Here is a 15,281-nt window from a genome sequence, read left to right as displayed (position 1 = left end):
TTTTTCAAGAATTAAAAAATAACAAAACAGTAAAGTTAGTCCCAAATTTTTTGTATAATGTGAAAGATGATGTTACACGCGCGCACTCGTAGAATGATGCCAAACTTTGGTTCCTTAAAATCTCCATAGGCAACGCTTTAATTTTTACAGGTTACCAGTTTAGAGTTACAGAGGAGGTCTAGTGCTAGAATTGTTGCACTCGCTCTTAAGCACACGGTGATACCTCATATGTGTGGTTTGAACGGCGTTTACATATATGGGCAGGACTTACGCGTGCGTTCACTTCTGTGCGCAAACTACCGTGGACAGGGGCGCTTTACTTTTTTTTTTCTTTTTATTGGTTACTTTACTTTATTTTTATTTATTATTTTTACACTTTCGCTTTAAATTTTTTTTTTTATCACTTTTATTCCTATTACAAGGAATGTACACATCATGTGGCCAGAGGTCCGGGGGGGCGCTGGAGAACTCGGAGATGATCGGAAACACTCCCAGCTGGGTGGGCGTAACGTGCGTCAGAACACCTCAGAGTGTCAACAATTCCTGAGTGTATCTGAGTGTCACCAGCACCCCCAAACCTCTGGCCACATACAGTACTGCGTACACCAGGGCCCCGCACCTCTGGCCACATACAATACTGCATACACCAGCGCCCCTTCACCTCTGGCCACATACAGTACTGCATACACCAGCGCCCCTTCACCTCTGGCCACATACAGTACTGCATACACCAGCGCCCCTTCACCTCTGGCCACATACAGTACTGCATACACCAGAGCCCCCGCACCTCTGGCCACATACAGTACTGCATACACAAGAGCCTCCGCACCTCTGGACACATACAGTACTGCATACACCAACGTCCCCGCACCTCTGGCCACATACAGTACTGCATACATCAGTGCCCTCGCACCTCTGGACACATACAGTACTGCATACACCAGCGCCCCCGCACCTCTGGCCACATACATTACTGCACAAACCAGCGCCCCCGCACCTCTGGCCACATACATTAATGCATATACCAGCACCCCCGCACCTCTGGCCACATACAGTACTGCATACACCAACGTCCCCGCACCTCTGGCCACATACAGTACTGCATACACCAGCGCCCCCGCACCTCTGGCCACATACATTACTGCATAAACCAGCGCCCCCGCACCTCTGGCCACATACATTAATGCATATACCAGTACCCCCGCACCTCTGGCCACATACATTACTGCATACACCAACGTCCCCGCACCTCTGGCCACATACAGTACTGCATACACAAGCGCCCCCCGCACCTCTAGCCACATGCATTATTGCATAAACCAGCACCCCCGCACCTCTGGCCACATACATTAATGCATATACCAGCACCTCCGCACCTCTGGCCACATACAGTACTGCATACACCAGCGCCCCCGCACCTCTGGCCACATACAGTACTGCATACACCAGCGCCCCTGCACGTCTGGCCACATACAGTACTGCATACACCAGCGCCCCCGCACCTCTGGCCACATACAGTACTGCATACACCAGCGCCCCCGCACCTCTGGACACATACAGTACTGCATACACCAGCGCCCCCGCACCTCTGGACACATACAGTACTGCATACACCAACGTCCCCGCACCTCTGGCCACATAGAGTACTGCATACACCAGCGCCCCCGCACCTCTGGACACATACAGTACTGCATACACCAGCGCCCCCGCACCTCTGGACACATACAGTACTGCATACACCAGCGCCCCCGCACCTCTGGACACATACAGTACTGCATACACCAACGTCCCCGCACCTCTGACCACATACAGTACTGCATACACCAGCGCCCCCGCACCTCTGGACACATACAGTACTGCATACACCAGCGCCCCCGCACCTCTGGACACATACAGTACTGCATACACCAACGTCCCCGCACCTCTGGACACATACAGTACTGCATACACCAGCGCCCCCGCACCTCTGGCCACGTACATTACTGCATACACCAGCACCCCTGCAACTCTGGCCACCTACAGTACTGCATACACTAGCAGTGGTTGTGGATCGAATCATCTGTTTCCATTATTTCTAATATGGAAACTTGCTTTGATATACGAGTACTTTGGATTACAAGCATTCTTCTGGAACAAATTATGCTCGTAATCCAAGGTATTGCTGTATATATGTGATCCTGCACAGCACGGCCGCCATTGTAGCAGTAAAACTGCTGAAAGGCAGTCGGCAAGTGGTTAAGCCCGGCTTCGCTGTCAATTGTTTGTGGCAGACGGCATGAAGACGCTTTCCTCTGATATCCAGCAATTTCCTAATATTACCTTCAGATTACAAGCCTTGAGAAATCTGTCATTTCTGTCGCTATTACTGGCGAGACGTTTCTATAAGAGCGCAGCCTGTAATATGCAGAACAAGGCCAGCCGGTGATACCAGAGACGTCTTATTACCTTGGATAGGAGATCTTCTTATCCCGCTATTACTCAGAACCCGCGCCGTTGCGAAGGCCGTCACCTCCAGCCTATCACATACAAGCAGATGTTATATCCCCCATATTCAGGTCTCATTCCTAGTCCTGAAATTTTATTTAAAGTGACACTAAACTGGTGTAATAAAAAACTAAAATGATATTCAAATATATATTCTTAGATCAGAAAAGTCCCTTCTATCACTCTCAGCCTCCTCCAAATCTACAAATTTATTTTTTTGCTGCTGCGATCTGTCTTCCTGTTAGCGAGTGGCTACATTCCTTCTCCACGTCCCCACTGTATGTACACCAGGACAACTAGAGAAAGGGACTCTCCCTAAGGCTGGGTTCAAACTAGTGTGGCTCCAAAGTCGCATGATTTTCAGTGTGACTTTGGAGTGCAACTTTGATGCGACTTTACACGTAATGCAGGAACCTTTTCAAAGTTGCCGTGACTTTAAATCACATAGATGGGAACGGGTGCAATTGAAATCAATGGGCTGCGACTTCTAATGCGGCTTTATGTGTCCAAAGCCGCATGACAATTCGCAATACTGTCGCACTATTGAGCCTTACAGGGCGAAAGGGAGTTTAACAAGACTCGTGGCCACTCATTAAAATTAGAAGAAACGAGGTTTAACCTTAAACTATGTAGAGGGTTCTTTTTTTCTGTAAGAGCGGCAAGGATGTGGAATTCCCTTCCACAGGCGGTGGTCTCAGCGGGGAGCATTGATAGCTTCAAGAAACTATTAGATAAGCACCTGAATGACCGCAACATACAGGGATATGTAATGTAATACTGACACATAATCACACACATAGGTTGGACTTGATGGACTTTTTTCGACCTCACCTACTATGGCCACATACAGTACTGCATACACCATAGTAACTATGTAACCCCTCTATCCAAAACTCCACAAAAGAAAGTTGCCTTTAAAGTGTTTGTAAACCTTAGATTTAAAAAAAAATAAAAATACAAATAACCATAGGCGTGCGCACAGGGTGTTCCGGATGTGCCTGGGCACACCCTAATCACCCCGTGTGGTGCTGATTCCCCCTGCTTACCGTCTCCCACCTTGCAGTGCTCCCAGCTTCACTCCTCTCCTCTCAGGAGAAGGGAAGGGGCTGGTAAACATTTAATTAAATCCTTTTCTGAATGAACACAGTGAGTGATCTGTACCAATCCCTCCTGCCTACATTCTTAACTGAAGCGTAGTAAACTGTGTTTACTGCAGGCTGCAGACATTTCACCAAAGCCCCATAACGGGCTCCTAAAAAATTTACAAAAGAAACGTAAAAAAAATAATATTGTAACAAAATAATAAAACTGTAAAAAAGTAATAAACTACTGTCCGTAAACTACACTGTCCACTGCCCTATTGACACCAATCTTTGCCCTACTAACGCCGCCCACTGCTCTGCTGAAATACACGCATGTGTGTTTGTGCTCTGGGGTGCACATCCTAATGCAATAGGCTACGCACGCCAATGCAAATAACAAACATGTTATACTTACCTGCTCTGTGCAATCGTTTTGCACAGAGCAGCCCAGATCCTCTTCTTTTGGGGCTCTCCACCGTCTCTCCAGGCCCCTCCTCTTCATCAGGTGCCCAAGTCACACCCATTGACATAGACAGCAGGACTCGGCCCCCACCCCCTGCTCCTGTGTCACGGGATTTGACTGACAGCGGCTCCCGCTCCTATCAATTTGTCCAATGAGGAGAGAGACAGCATCTGGAGCCGCTGCGCTCGTGCATATCGCTGGATCGGATTGGCTCAGGTAAGAAAAAATAGGGGCCTGGGGGGGGGGGGAGCTGCAGCACAGAAAGTTTTTCACCTGAATACATAGAATGCATTCAGGTGAAAAAACCTTGAGGCTTTACAACCACTTCAAGGGTTAATTCACTCGTGGCGTTATCTCACTGTCACACGTTATGTCACCTCCTCACTGTGTCATGTAATACAGTAATTGCCGCACTGCCGTGCCTCAGTCGGGGTGGTTGCGGTGTGGCCTTATATACTTTTCACCAAGTGCAACATGTTTAATTCTGGTGTGAAGCACAGAATTGCAGCTGCAGCATGTGTACAGTGGGTATAAAAAAAAAAGAACCCCCCCCCCTTTAAAATATTCGCATTTCATTGCTTTGCAGCCTGCAATGAATAGTCACTGAGTTGGAAAACTTGTGTCAGTATTTTGTTGAACCACCTTTTTTTTTTAATTACAGCCTTAAGGGTCCTTTCACACGGGACGGATCCGTGATGATCCGCCCCGTGTCGATCCGCTTGCTCAGCAGGGATCGCTCCATGGATCCCCGCTGAGCAGGCAGATGACAGGTCCGTCGCTGCACAGTGTCACAGTGCCGCTCTCCCCTATGGGGGATCGGGTGATGATGGACCATAGAGTCCGTCGTCACCCGATCCGATCCGAAAACAGATGGAAAAGTAGGTTTTTCCTCCGTTACACTTTTTCGGATCGGAGCGGGTCGGATGTCAGCGGACATGTCACCCCTGACATCCGACGCTCCATAGAAGTCTATGGAGGGTCCGTTCAGGTCCGCCTAAAAAACTGACAGGCGGACCTGAACGGATTGTTCATGTGAAAGAGGCCTTAGTCTGTTGGGATATGTCTCTACTAACTTTGCACATGTAGACTTTGCAATATTTGCCCACTCTTCTTTTCAGAACTGCACAAGTTCAGTTATATTTGATGTGGACTGCAGTCTTCAAGTCATTCCACAGATTTTCAATGGGGCTTTGACTAGGTCCTGCACAGACATTCACCTTCAACCGCTTTTTCTCCTCCAACCACTGTGCGGTAATTTTTGCTGTGTGGTTTGGGTCATTGTCATGTTGGAAGGTAAACCTTCTTCCCATTGACAACCTTCTGGCAGAGGGCAGCAGATTTTTCTCACGAATTTGATGGTATTTTGTCCCATCCATTTGTCCTTCTATCCTGACAAGTGCTCCAGTCCCTGCTGCAGAGAAACCCCACCATACCAGGATATTACCACCTCCATGCTTTACTATAGGAATGGTGTTATTTGGATGGTGAGCTGTATTGGATTTCCGCCAGACATATCGTTTGGTGTTGAGGCCAAATAATTAAATTTTAGTTACATAGCACCTTTTTCCATGTGGCCTCAGAATCTTCTAGGCGCGTTTTGGCAAAGCTCAGTGATGACTGCATGTGGCCTTTCTTAAGGAGTGGCTTTTTTCTTGCAACCCTCCCATATACACCACATTTGTGATATTGTTGTCACATGCACTCAATGACCACAAATTCCTGCAACTGTTTCCGAGTTTCTGTAGGACTCTTAGTAGCCTCTCTGACCAGTTTCCTCCTGGCTTTTTCATCAAGTTTGGAGCAACGTCCTGATCCAGGGAGGGTCTGTGTTGTACCAAATACCTTCCACTTCTTAATAATAGACTTCACTCTGTTTCTAGGCATTGATAAAGCCTTTGAAATTTTATTTGTATCCATCTCCTGATTTGTGCCTGTCCGCAACTTGATCCCGGAGATCCCAGTGACAGTGCCTTGCCATCTATAGTTGATTGTTTTCTTCAGTTGCACTTCCATGCTCCAGGAAAGCTCTTTTCATGCTGAGCTAATCAAAATGAGCACAGCTGATCACAGTTTAAAGTCAAATGGCTTTGCGTGCCATTGAGAAGGTGATTAGCTACACCTGATTGAGTTTACAAGTCAATTTTAGGAGGCGGTGATCCTTTTCTATGCCCACTGTACAGTGCCTTCATGCCCAGGTTCAGGCGAGCGGTTGGGGAGGTATGCGTAAAAAAACACCTGGTTTTACCAATTTCGGAATGAAGCCAAATGCCCCGTACACACGGCTGGAATGTTCAAAGGGAGCTTTTGGTCGCATACTCCGACCGTGTGTACGCCCCATCAGACTTTTTCTTTCGGCATTTCCGACGGACTTAGATAGAGAACATGTTCTAAATTTTTCTGTCTGTATTGCCAACGGAGGTTATCCCGTTGGCAAGTCCGACCGTGTGTACACGGCATTAGCCAGAATTTGAGGATGGTCTTTTTGTTTCAGCACTTTGTATATGTGGCTCCATGCATGGGACTGAATCCAGGACCCCGGTGCATCAGGGTCCATCTTATTTTCCGATACACATTATTCCTCTGAACCTGTTTGAGTATTTTTTTTAAATTTTTGGTGACTAGGTGCAGTTGGCGTAAATCACCCCCAGCCTGGCAAATGCGGATGTTAAGGTGAAGTGAGGAGATGACGGTACATTGGTTTTATGAAATGATGGGGCCTGGCGCTGTACTTCATCAGCCTGATGGCACTGACAGGATAAAACAAACTATTTACTTAGCGCTCTAATTGAAATCAGATACCATGGACTTGTAACAAGGGCGGATATTGATGAGTCGTCCTCGCAGGCTTTATCAGAGCAAATCTGTGCAATTAACGCTACACAGCGACACGCAGGAACACCGAGACCAATGTGAAAAGGATTTACGTCTTTTTTCTTTTTTTTTTGATTGGTGATATGAGGTTGGCAAAGGTTTCCCTCTGCCTTACCCCCCCCCCACCATGCTTCCAAGGCACCACTGTCCTACCAGCCAAAGAAGGAACTAATAGAGTGCAGCCTGCGTTCCATTAGCTTTAATGGTATGTTAGACATCAGGGGTCTCCTGATGTTTCATTAAAGAGAACCTGTCTTAAAAATAGTACAGTAAAACCTTGGATTGCAAGTAATGCAGTTTACGAGCGTTTTCGCAATACGAGTTTTTTTTTTTTAAATCCTGACTCGGTTTGCAAGACGAGCAGGATTCAAGCTTCTGGGGTGTGCAGTACCGCATTTGGCCAGAGGTGCGGGGGCGCCGGTGACGCTCGGAGACACTCTGAGATGCTCGGAGACACTCTGAGCCGCTCGGAAACACTCCATTTCCGAGTTTCTTCCGAGTGTCCCCCCGTGCATGTCCGAGTGGTCTCTGAGCGTCTCCCGAGTGTTTCTGAGTGTCTCCAAGGCCCCCCCCCCACTTCTGGCCACATGCAGTACTGCATACACTAAAGCAGTGGTTCTCAACCTGGGGGTCGGGACCCCCTTGGGGGTCGAATGACGTTTTGCCAGGGGTCACCAAATCCTGTGCTGTTCCTGAAGCCTGCACCGCTCTCCCCCCCTCCAAGGAGTAAGAGAAGGAAAAAAGAAAAAGAAAAGGGGAGAGAAAAGAAAAAGGGAGAGAAAGAATTAGAGAAAGAACAAGAAAGACGGCTAAAGAGAGGGATGGGGAAAAATCCCCAAGAAATTAGTATAAAGAGAGATAAAAGGGAAAGAAAGGAGAACAAAGAGGGAGTGGTACATCCTAAAATGTACCATAAGAGGTTTTAATACTGTACGAGTGGAAGGGACTCAGGGAGCGCTAAATGTCCGTGGGTTAGGGGCGCAAATTACTTGTCTTTCCTTCGGTGCTCACAACCCAAGGCAAGGTAATTTTACTATTAGGGGTCCCCACAACTTGGGAAATGTTATCAAGGGGCCACAGCACTAGAAAGGTTGAGAACCACTGCACTAAAGCCTCATACACACGATAGGACTTTGTACAAACTTTCCCTTGGATTTTTTTACAAAGGGCGTTGGCCATAAGTTTGTATTGCATACACACGGCAGAACTTTTTCAGCCAATTTTCAACCAAATCACGTGGTTTTTCAGCTCTTTACCACCACCCTTTGGTCAACTTCTGTATTGTTGTCTGATATTGTGTCAATCTCGCCGCTTTTAACGGCGAGATTGACACCTTGCGAGCCGGGTTCACACTGGTGCGGGGATCCCCGCCAATGCCAGGCACTGTGTTTGGTATGAATCTTAAGGGGGAACTCCACGCCAGATTTTAAATAAAAAACCAGCATGGGTTCCCCTCCAGGGGCATACCAGGCCCTTAGGTCTGGTATGGATTTTAAGGGGAACCCCCTACGCCAAAAAAACGGCGTGGGGTCCCCCCAAAATCCATACCAGACCTAAGAACTGGGAAGCCCCCAGATGGGAATTCCCTCTCACTCTCACCGCAATAGGAAAATGTGTTTTTCCTATTGCAGCTAGCGCAAGATGTACAGTACCCTGTCGCAAGAACCAACGAAAGCGTTGCTCACGACACACATGTTACATATTGCTGTGCAAACTGTAGTAAGAACAATGATCCCAGCTTCATTGTTCGTGGTTACCTCCAAACTGATGACCTGTAGGAGCTTTTGAAGCATTACCTATGGAAAATATAGGACAGTGATGGTGAACCTTGGCACCCCAGATGTTTTGGAACTACATTTCCCATGATGCTCCACTACACTGCAGAGTGCATGAGCATCATGGGAAATGTAGTTCCAAAACATCTGGGGTGCCAAGGTTCGCCATGATTGATATAGGGTATCAAAGCTCATCATTTGTTTTTCGGGCGAGCACAAATTTAACCACTTGCATACCACCCGCCCACAGTGTACTGCAGATGGGCGACCTGCTCAGGCAAAGCGACGTACCCCGTACCTCCGGGTTTAGGGTGTCATTGTACACAGCGAGAGCCTGTCGGCAAGTCGCGGCCAATGATTCATGACTGGGACTTGCTGATCGGCTGTGTGCAATCACAGCCCAGAGCTCTGTGTTGTTAATAATCACAGAGCTCTGTACAGAGAGGGCAATCTCTCTGTTTCTCATCCCTGCAGCAGGGATGAGAAACTAAGAGATCTGCATAGTTACACATAGTTGGGCACACATTTAACCCCTTGATCGCCCCTAGATGTCAACCCCTTACCAGCCAGTGTCTTTAGTACAGTGACAGTGTATAGTATTAGCAATGATCACTGTATTAGGCCTAGCACACACAATGAGATTATCGTAAGAATGATCGCTCATTTTTTATTTTTTTTTTATGCATGCTTGTATACATATCGAAAACTAAGAAATTACTATAGAACGAAAATACTTGTACGACAGAATAAAAAATTTGGAAGTGATGTAATGTATTTGTTTTGTATTTTTGGTCAAAAACTGTACTGATTAAACGAAAATCGTATGAGAAAAATTTTCGCGTTTGTCCCTTCGGATAATTTCAGACGAAAGCTGTGTACTAACGATCACATTATCATACGGTCGCTTTGAAAGCGGTATTTTTTTGTATGGTAATCTGATCGTGTGCACGGACCTTTAGTGTCAATGGTGATGTCAGTGGCAGTTAGTCAGATCCCCCCCCCACAGCGTCAGTTAGTGTCAGATTGTCAGCTGCACGATCGCAGCCCCGTTATAAGTCACCGATCACCGCCATTAGTAGTATAAAAATAAATAAATAAATGAAAATTCCAGTATAGACAGTATCCCATAGTTTGTAGGCATTGATAACTTTCATGCAAACCAATTAATATGCACCTATTGGGGTTTTTTTTTTTTAATCAAAAGACATGTATCAGAATACATTTTGGCCAAAATGCATGAAGAAATTTTTTTTTTTTTTATTGGATATGTTTTGTAGCAGAAATTTAAAAATATTGTTTTTTTTTTTTTTTTCAAAATTTGCAGTCTTTTTTTCGTTTATATCGCAAAAAAAAAAAAAAGAAGAAAAAAACCTAGCGGTGATCAAATACTACAAAAAGAAAGCTCTATTTATGTGAAAACAAATTGTACAAATTTCATTTGGTTGCAGCGTTGCATGACCGCGCAATTGCCAGTTTAACCACTTGCCGCCCGCCATATAGCAGAATGACGGCCGCAAAGAGGATACGTTATCCTGACTGGGCGTCTTATGACGTCCAGCAGGATAAGCCGCTCGCACACGTCCGCGAGGGTGCGCAGCGCAGCAATCGGTGGCGCGGTGTGTCTCTCTGACACAACGCATCTCCGATCTTGGTAAAGAGCCTCTGACGTAGGCTCTTTACCATGTGATGAGCTGTGCCCAATCACAGCTGGTCACATCGTAACCAGGAAGTGCCGTTGATCGGCTTTTCCTTTATTCTCACTGACAGGCGCAGGTAGAGGAGAGCTTATCAGCGGCTCTCCTGACAGGGGGGGGGTCTGCTCTGTTAATCAGCGCATTGATTATCAGTGCAGACCCACCAGGGATGCCCACTAGAGCCCACCAGGTATGCAAATCAGTGCCCATCAAGGATGCAAATCGGTGCCCATTAGAGTTGCCAATCAGTGCCCATCAGTAATGCCTGCCTGTGCCTCCTCGTCAGTGCTGCCTATCAGTGCCATCTATCAGTGCCACCCATCAGTGCTTATCAGTGCCACCTATCAGTGCCCATCAGTGTGGCCTATCAGTGCCCATCAGTGCCACCTATCAGTGACCATCAGTGCTGCATATCAGTGCCGCCTATTAGTGCCCATCAGTGCTGCATATTACATAGTTACATAGTTAGTAAGGTTGAATAAAGACACCAGTCCATCCAGTTCAACCTGAGTGAGTGTGGGTGCGTGTCTACAATTATCCCTGTCCCTGTACATTGTGTCTCATTAAGATACTCATCTATTATATTATTATTTATTCAAGGTGTTTATTTAAGGTACCCATATTGCGCCATCAATTTACACGGCGTTCCACACATACATATTAGTGCCTCATTATCAGTGCCCCTTCATCAGTGCCCATCAGTACAGCCTCGTCAGTGCCCGTCAGTGCAGCCTCATCAGTGCCCGTCAGTGCCCGTCAGTTCAGCCTCATCAGTGCCCGTCAGTGCCCGTCAGTGCAGCCTCATCAGTGCCCGTCAGTGCCCGTCAGTGCAGCCTCATCAGTGCTGGTCAGTGAAGGAGAAAACTTACTTATTTAGAACATTTTATACCAGAAGCTACCTTTTTTTTTTCCAAAATTTTCGTTGTTTTTTTTATTTGTTGAGCAAAAAAAAAAAAAACACAGAGGTGTTCAAATACCACCAAAAGAAAGCTCTATTTGTGGGAACAAAAGGATAAAAAAATGTGTTTGGGAACAGTGTTGCATGACCGCGCAATTGTCATTCAAAGTGCGACAGCGCAGAAAGCTGAAAATTGGCCTGGGCAGGAAGTGAGTTTAAGTGCCCGGTAATGAAGTGGTTAAAAAATTGCATTTTTGCTTGCACGTGATTGGACGATGGGAGTCATTTACTAAGCTCTGGAGCAACTGTCTATTTGCCTTTAGTAAATCCACCCCCTATGTGCCCATACGCATGTAGGCATTTGGAGGCAGGGATGTTGAGAGGCGTCCAGATGCAGCAGCCATTTGGAAGGGAAAAAAAAAAAAAAACGCTTGACCCGTGTAACCGCGACTAAATGCTCATTAATGCTTTAAAGCTAAGAGCTTTAATTCATTTCGATGGCCAGAATAAATTATTATTCTGCCCAATGAAACTAATTAACACCCAAGTGTTTGATGCGTGTAAACGCGTCTAGATACGTTTATACACGTCAGGTTTTTTTTCTGCCAAAACGCTGCTGTCACATAGCTCCCAACTATCCCTGATTTTGAGGGACTGTCCCTGATTGGGAGCAATGTCCCTCTGTCCATCATTCCTTCTCATTTGTCCCTCGTTTTGGTCTGATCTATATAGATATATACCGGTATATATAGTTTATATAGATGTATATAAAATGAACTTTTTTTTTATCAAAAAGTGTTTTCCAGCGCTAAACCTTTCATTTGATTTCTAAATTGCTGTATTTGTAAATTCCAAAAGCCAATATAAAGGAATAGTAGTGGTAAAAAAAAGCACTTGTGTTTTAGGGATTTAGGGACCATAGGGATTGATTTACTAAAACCGGAGCATGCCAAATCCTGGTGCAGCTCCGCTTAGAAGCCAATCAGCTTCCAGGTTTTATGGTCAAAGCTTAATTGAAGAAGCTGTAGTTAGAATCTGACTCTGGCTACCATGCAGAGCTGCGCCAGATTTTGCGCTCTCCGGTTTTGGTAAATCAGCCCCATGGTGTGCTACGTAACACAAGCTGTGACACAAGGCTACGTGGCTCAGTTGTCCCGGGTGGCAGACCTTTGTCCTGTTGACTTGGAGGTATAAAGTCCCCTGTGTATGACACAACAAGCCGGTCTCTGTATTGACGCCTGTGTACCGCCGTCTGACTATCCAGCAGATGTGATTGTCTCTCTCCTCTGTCTCCCCACAGCTGTGTAAATGAGTATGGAAGATTATGATTTCCTATTCAAGATCGTTCTAATTGGAAACGCCGGAGTGGGGAAGACCTGTCTGGTGCGGAGGTTTACCCAGGTAAGGGGCAATTGTCGGCATTTCTGCTTTAACGTAGGAAGAGAGTGACTTAAAAGGGTAATATAAGTGCATTTTCAGTAAGCGTTTATCTTCAGACCATTATTGCAGCTTTTACCGCAAAGTGTATGCCTGAGCAATAACATAAAAAAAAAAAAAAAAAAAAATCAGTACGCCACTGATTACGTGTGCATTTTCCCATATTTTCATGACTGCAACACGACTTTATAAGTCCAAAAATGTCCCTTGCTGTATGAATATTAAAGTAGAACAATAGGTAATTTTTTTTTTTTTCATTTTGGATAGAGTAAGGGAGGGTTGTAACCCCTGTCAGATTTTTTTTTTCTTGTCATCTGTGTCCGATTGCAGAGATTTCCCTTCACTTCCTGTCCCATAGCCAAACAGGAAGTGAGAGGAAATCCCTGCAAATGAAAGGGGTTGTAAACCTTCGTGTTTTTTTCACCTTAACCTTCAGCCCCGGAAGAATTTACCCCCTTTCCGACCAGAGCACTTTTTGCAATTCGGCACTGCGTCGCTTTAACTGACAATTGCGCGGTCGTGCGCCGTTACACCCAAACAAAATTGACGTCCTTTTTTTCCCCCCCACAAATAGACGTTTCTTTTGGTGGGATTTGATCACCTCTGTGGTTTTGATTTTTTGAGCTATAAACAAAAAAAAGCGACAATTTTGAAAAAAAAGCAATTTTTTTTACTTTTTGCTATAATAAATATCCCCCAAAAATATATAAAAATATAATTTTTTTCCTCAGTTTAGGCCGATATGTATTCTTCTACATATTTTTGGTAAAAAAAAATCGCAATAAGGATATATTGATTGGTTTGCACAAAAGTTATCGCGTCTACAAAACAGGGGATGGATTTATGGCATTTTTATTATTAATTTTTTTTTATTAGTAATGGCGGCGATCTGTGATTTTTATCGTGACTGCGACATTATGGCACCATTTTGGGACCATTATCATTTATACAGCGATCAGTGCTATAAAAATGCACTGGTTACTGTGTAAATGACACTGGCAGTGAAGGGGTTAAACACTAGGGGGCGATCAAGGGGTTAAGTGTGTCTTAGGGGAGTGATTCTATCTGTGGGGGAGATGGGCTACCACTGACATGACAGCGATCACAGCTCCCGATCACAGGGAGCAGTAGATCCATGTCATGTCACTAGGCAGAACGGGGAAATGCCTGGTCTACATCTCTCCGTTCTGCGGCTCTGTGACACAATCACGGACACCCGGTGGACATCGAGTCCGCGGGACCCGCAGTCACGTAGCATGCGGCAGGCGCGCGCCCACATTACCGCATCTTAAAGGGGATGTACCTGTATGCCCATTCGCCCAGCCGTGTCATTATGCCAACGTATATTGTCGTGCGCTGGTCGGCATGTGGTTAAGGCATACTATGCATTAAGGTGAAAAAACACCTGGCAGTGACCGGCCCCCCTGCCCCCCGTTTTACTTACCTGAGCTCCGGAACTTGACCCGCCGGGGACGCGCTGTCTCTCTGCCCAGGGTTCTCGGCTCCTGATTGGATAGATAGCAGCGCAGGCATTGGCTCCCGCTGCTGTCAATCAAATCCAATGACGCGGGGGGTGGGGCCCAGTTATACATTTGGCGGCTATGGACGCCGAATGCTGGACTCGGGAGCGCGCCCGCAAGGTAAACCCCTTGGGGAAGCGCTTCTCCTAGGGGGGTTATCTGATGCGGGGAGAAGCCGCAAAAGCAGCCGGGGGACCCCAGAAGACGAGGATCGGGGGCCACTCTGTGCAAAACGAGCTGCACAGTGGAGGTAAGTATGATATGTTTGTTGTTTAACAAAAAAACGAACCCTTACAATCACTTTAAGGGAATTCCTTGATGACCCCCCAGGTTACCAGAACTAGTGATCCCAATGGAAGATTCCACCTCTATTACTTTTCTGGGGACAACCTAAAATTTGGGATTTTGTTTTACTGTCACTTTCTGTGATAATGGTAAACAGGATAAATAGAGACTGTGAACGGGGGGGCACAGACAGCAATAAAAACTGACAGGTGTTCTAATCCCTCTCCTCCCTATCAAAAAAAAAAAAAAAAAAAAGTTTTGCCTTTAGTTATCTACTTGGTGACCGTCCCATAGAAGTTTTACTGCTACAGGGTGGCAGCTGTGCCCCAAATCACACATATATATATATATATATATATATATATATATATATATATATATATATATATATATATATATATATACATAATTCCAGACCTCCACCTGTAGGGGGCACACGCACACCACCGGCGGGGCGCTTCTGCTGTGATAATTCACTAGTTCTCAGACCCACTGTTAGTCAAAGGGGCTAATTACGAAATTATATTTGGATCAATATCACTAGCATTTGCCCAGCCCTAAAGAATTCTGACTGTATTTTGCTTATGTAACACCCCCCTAGGTAGGTGCTAGAAGAGATTATAGTTTTTGGTCTTTCTGCTTACCAGGAAGATGGCCGGGTAAAACGTAGAGTGCTCTCTGCCTACCAGGATCTATTGGTTAGGTCTGCTCATTGTACTCAGGTGTAGCTCAGCCTGTTCTGACTGTTCCTCGCTGGTCCAATAGGGAGGCA

The 15,281-nt window shown here is 45.9% G+C and overlaps 1 protein-coding gene across 1 annotated transcript in view; it reads left to right on the top strand.

Annotated features, from left to right (window-relative positions):
- RAB30 (RAB30, member RAS oncogene family) overlaps positions 1 to 15,281 on the top strand; it is a 215,503-nt gene that overhangs the window by 147,405 nt on the left and 52,817 nt on the right. The window contains exon 2 of the mRNA XM_073612827.1: positions 12,568 to 12,668. Within this exon, the coding sequence (XP_073468928.1) occupies positions 12,576 to 12,668 (93 nt within the window). The 5' untranslated portion in view covers positions 12,568 to 12,575. The remainder of the gene's footprint in view (positions 1 to 12,567; positions 12,669 to 15,281) is intronic.

Source organism: Aquarana catesbeiana, linkage group LG02 (genome assembly GCF_042186555.1).
Source record: "Aquarana catesbeiana isolate 2022-GZ linkage group LG02, ASM4218655v1, whole genome shotgun sequence".
Lineage (NCBI taxonomy): Eukaryota > Metazoa > Chordata > Amphibia > Anura > Ranidae > Aquarana > Aquarana catesbeiana.
Note: the sequence above shows the minus strand (reverse complement) of the source record. Positions and strands in the feature narration are given on the sequence as shown.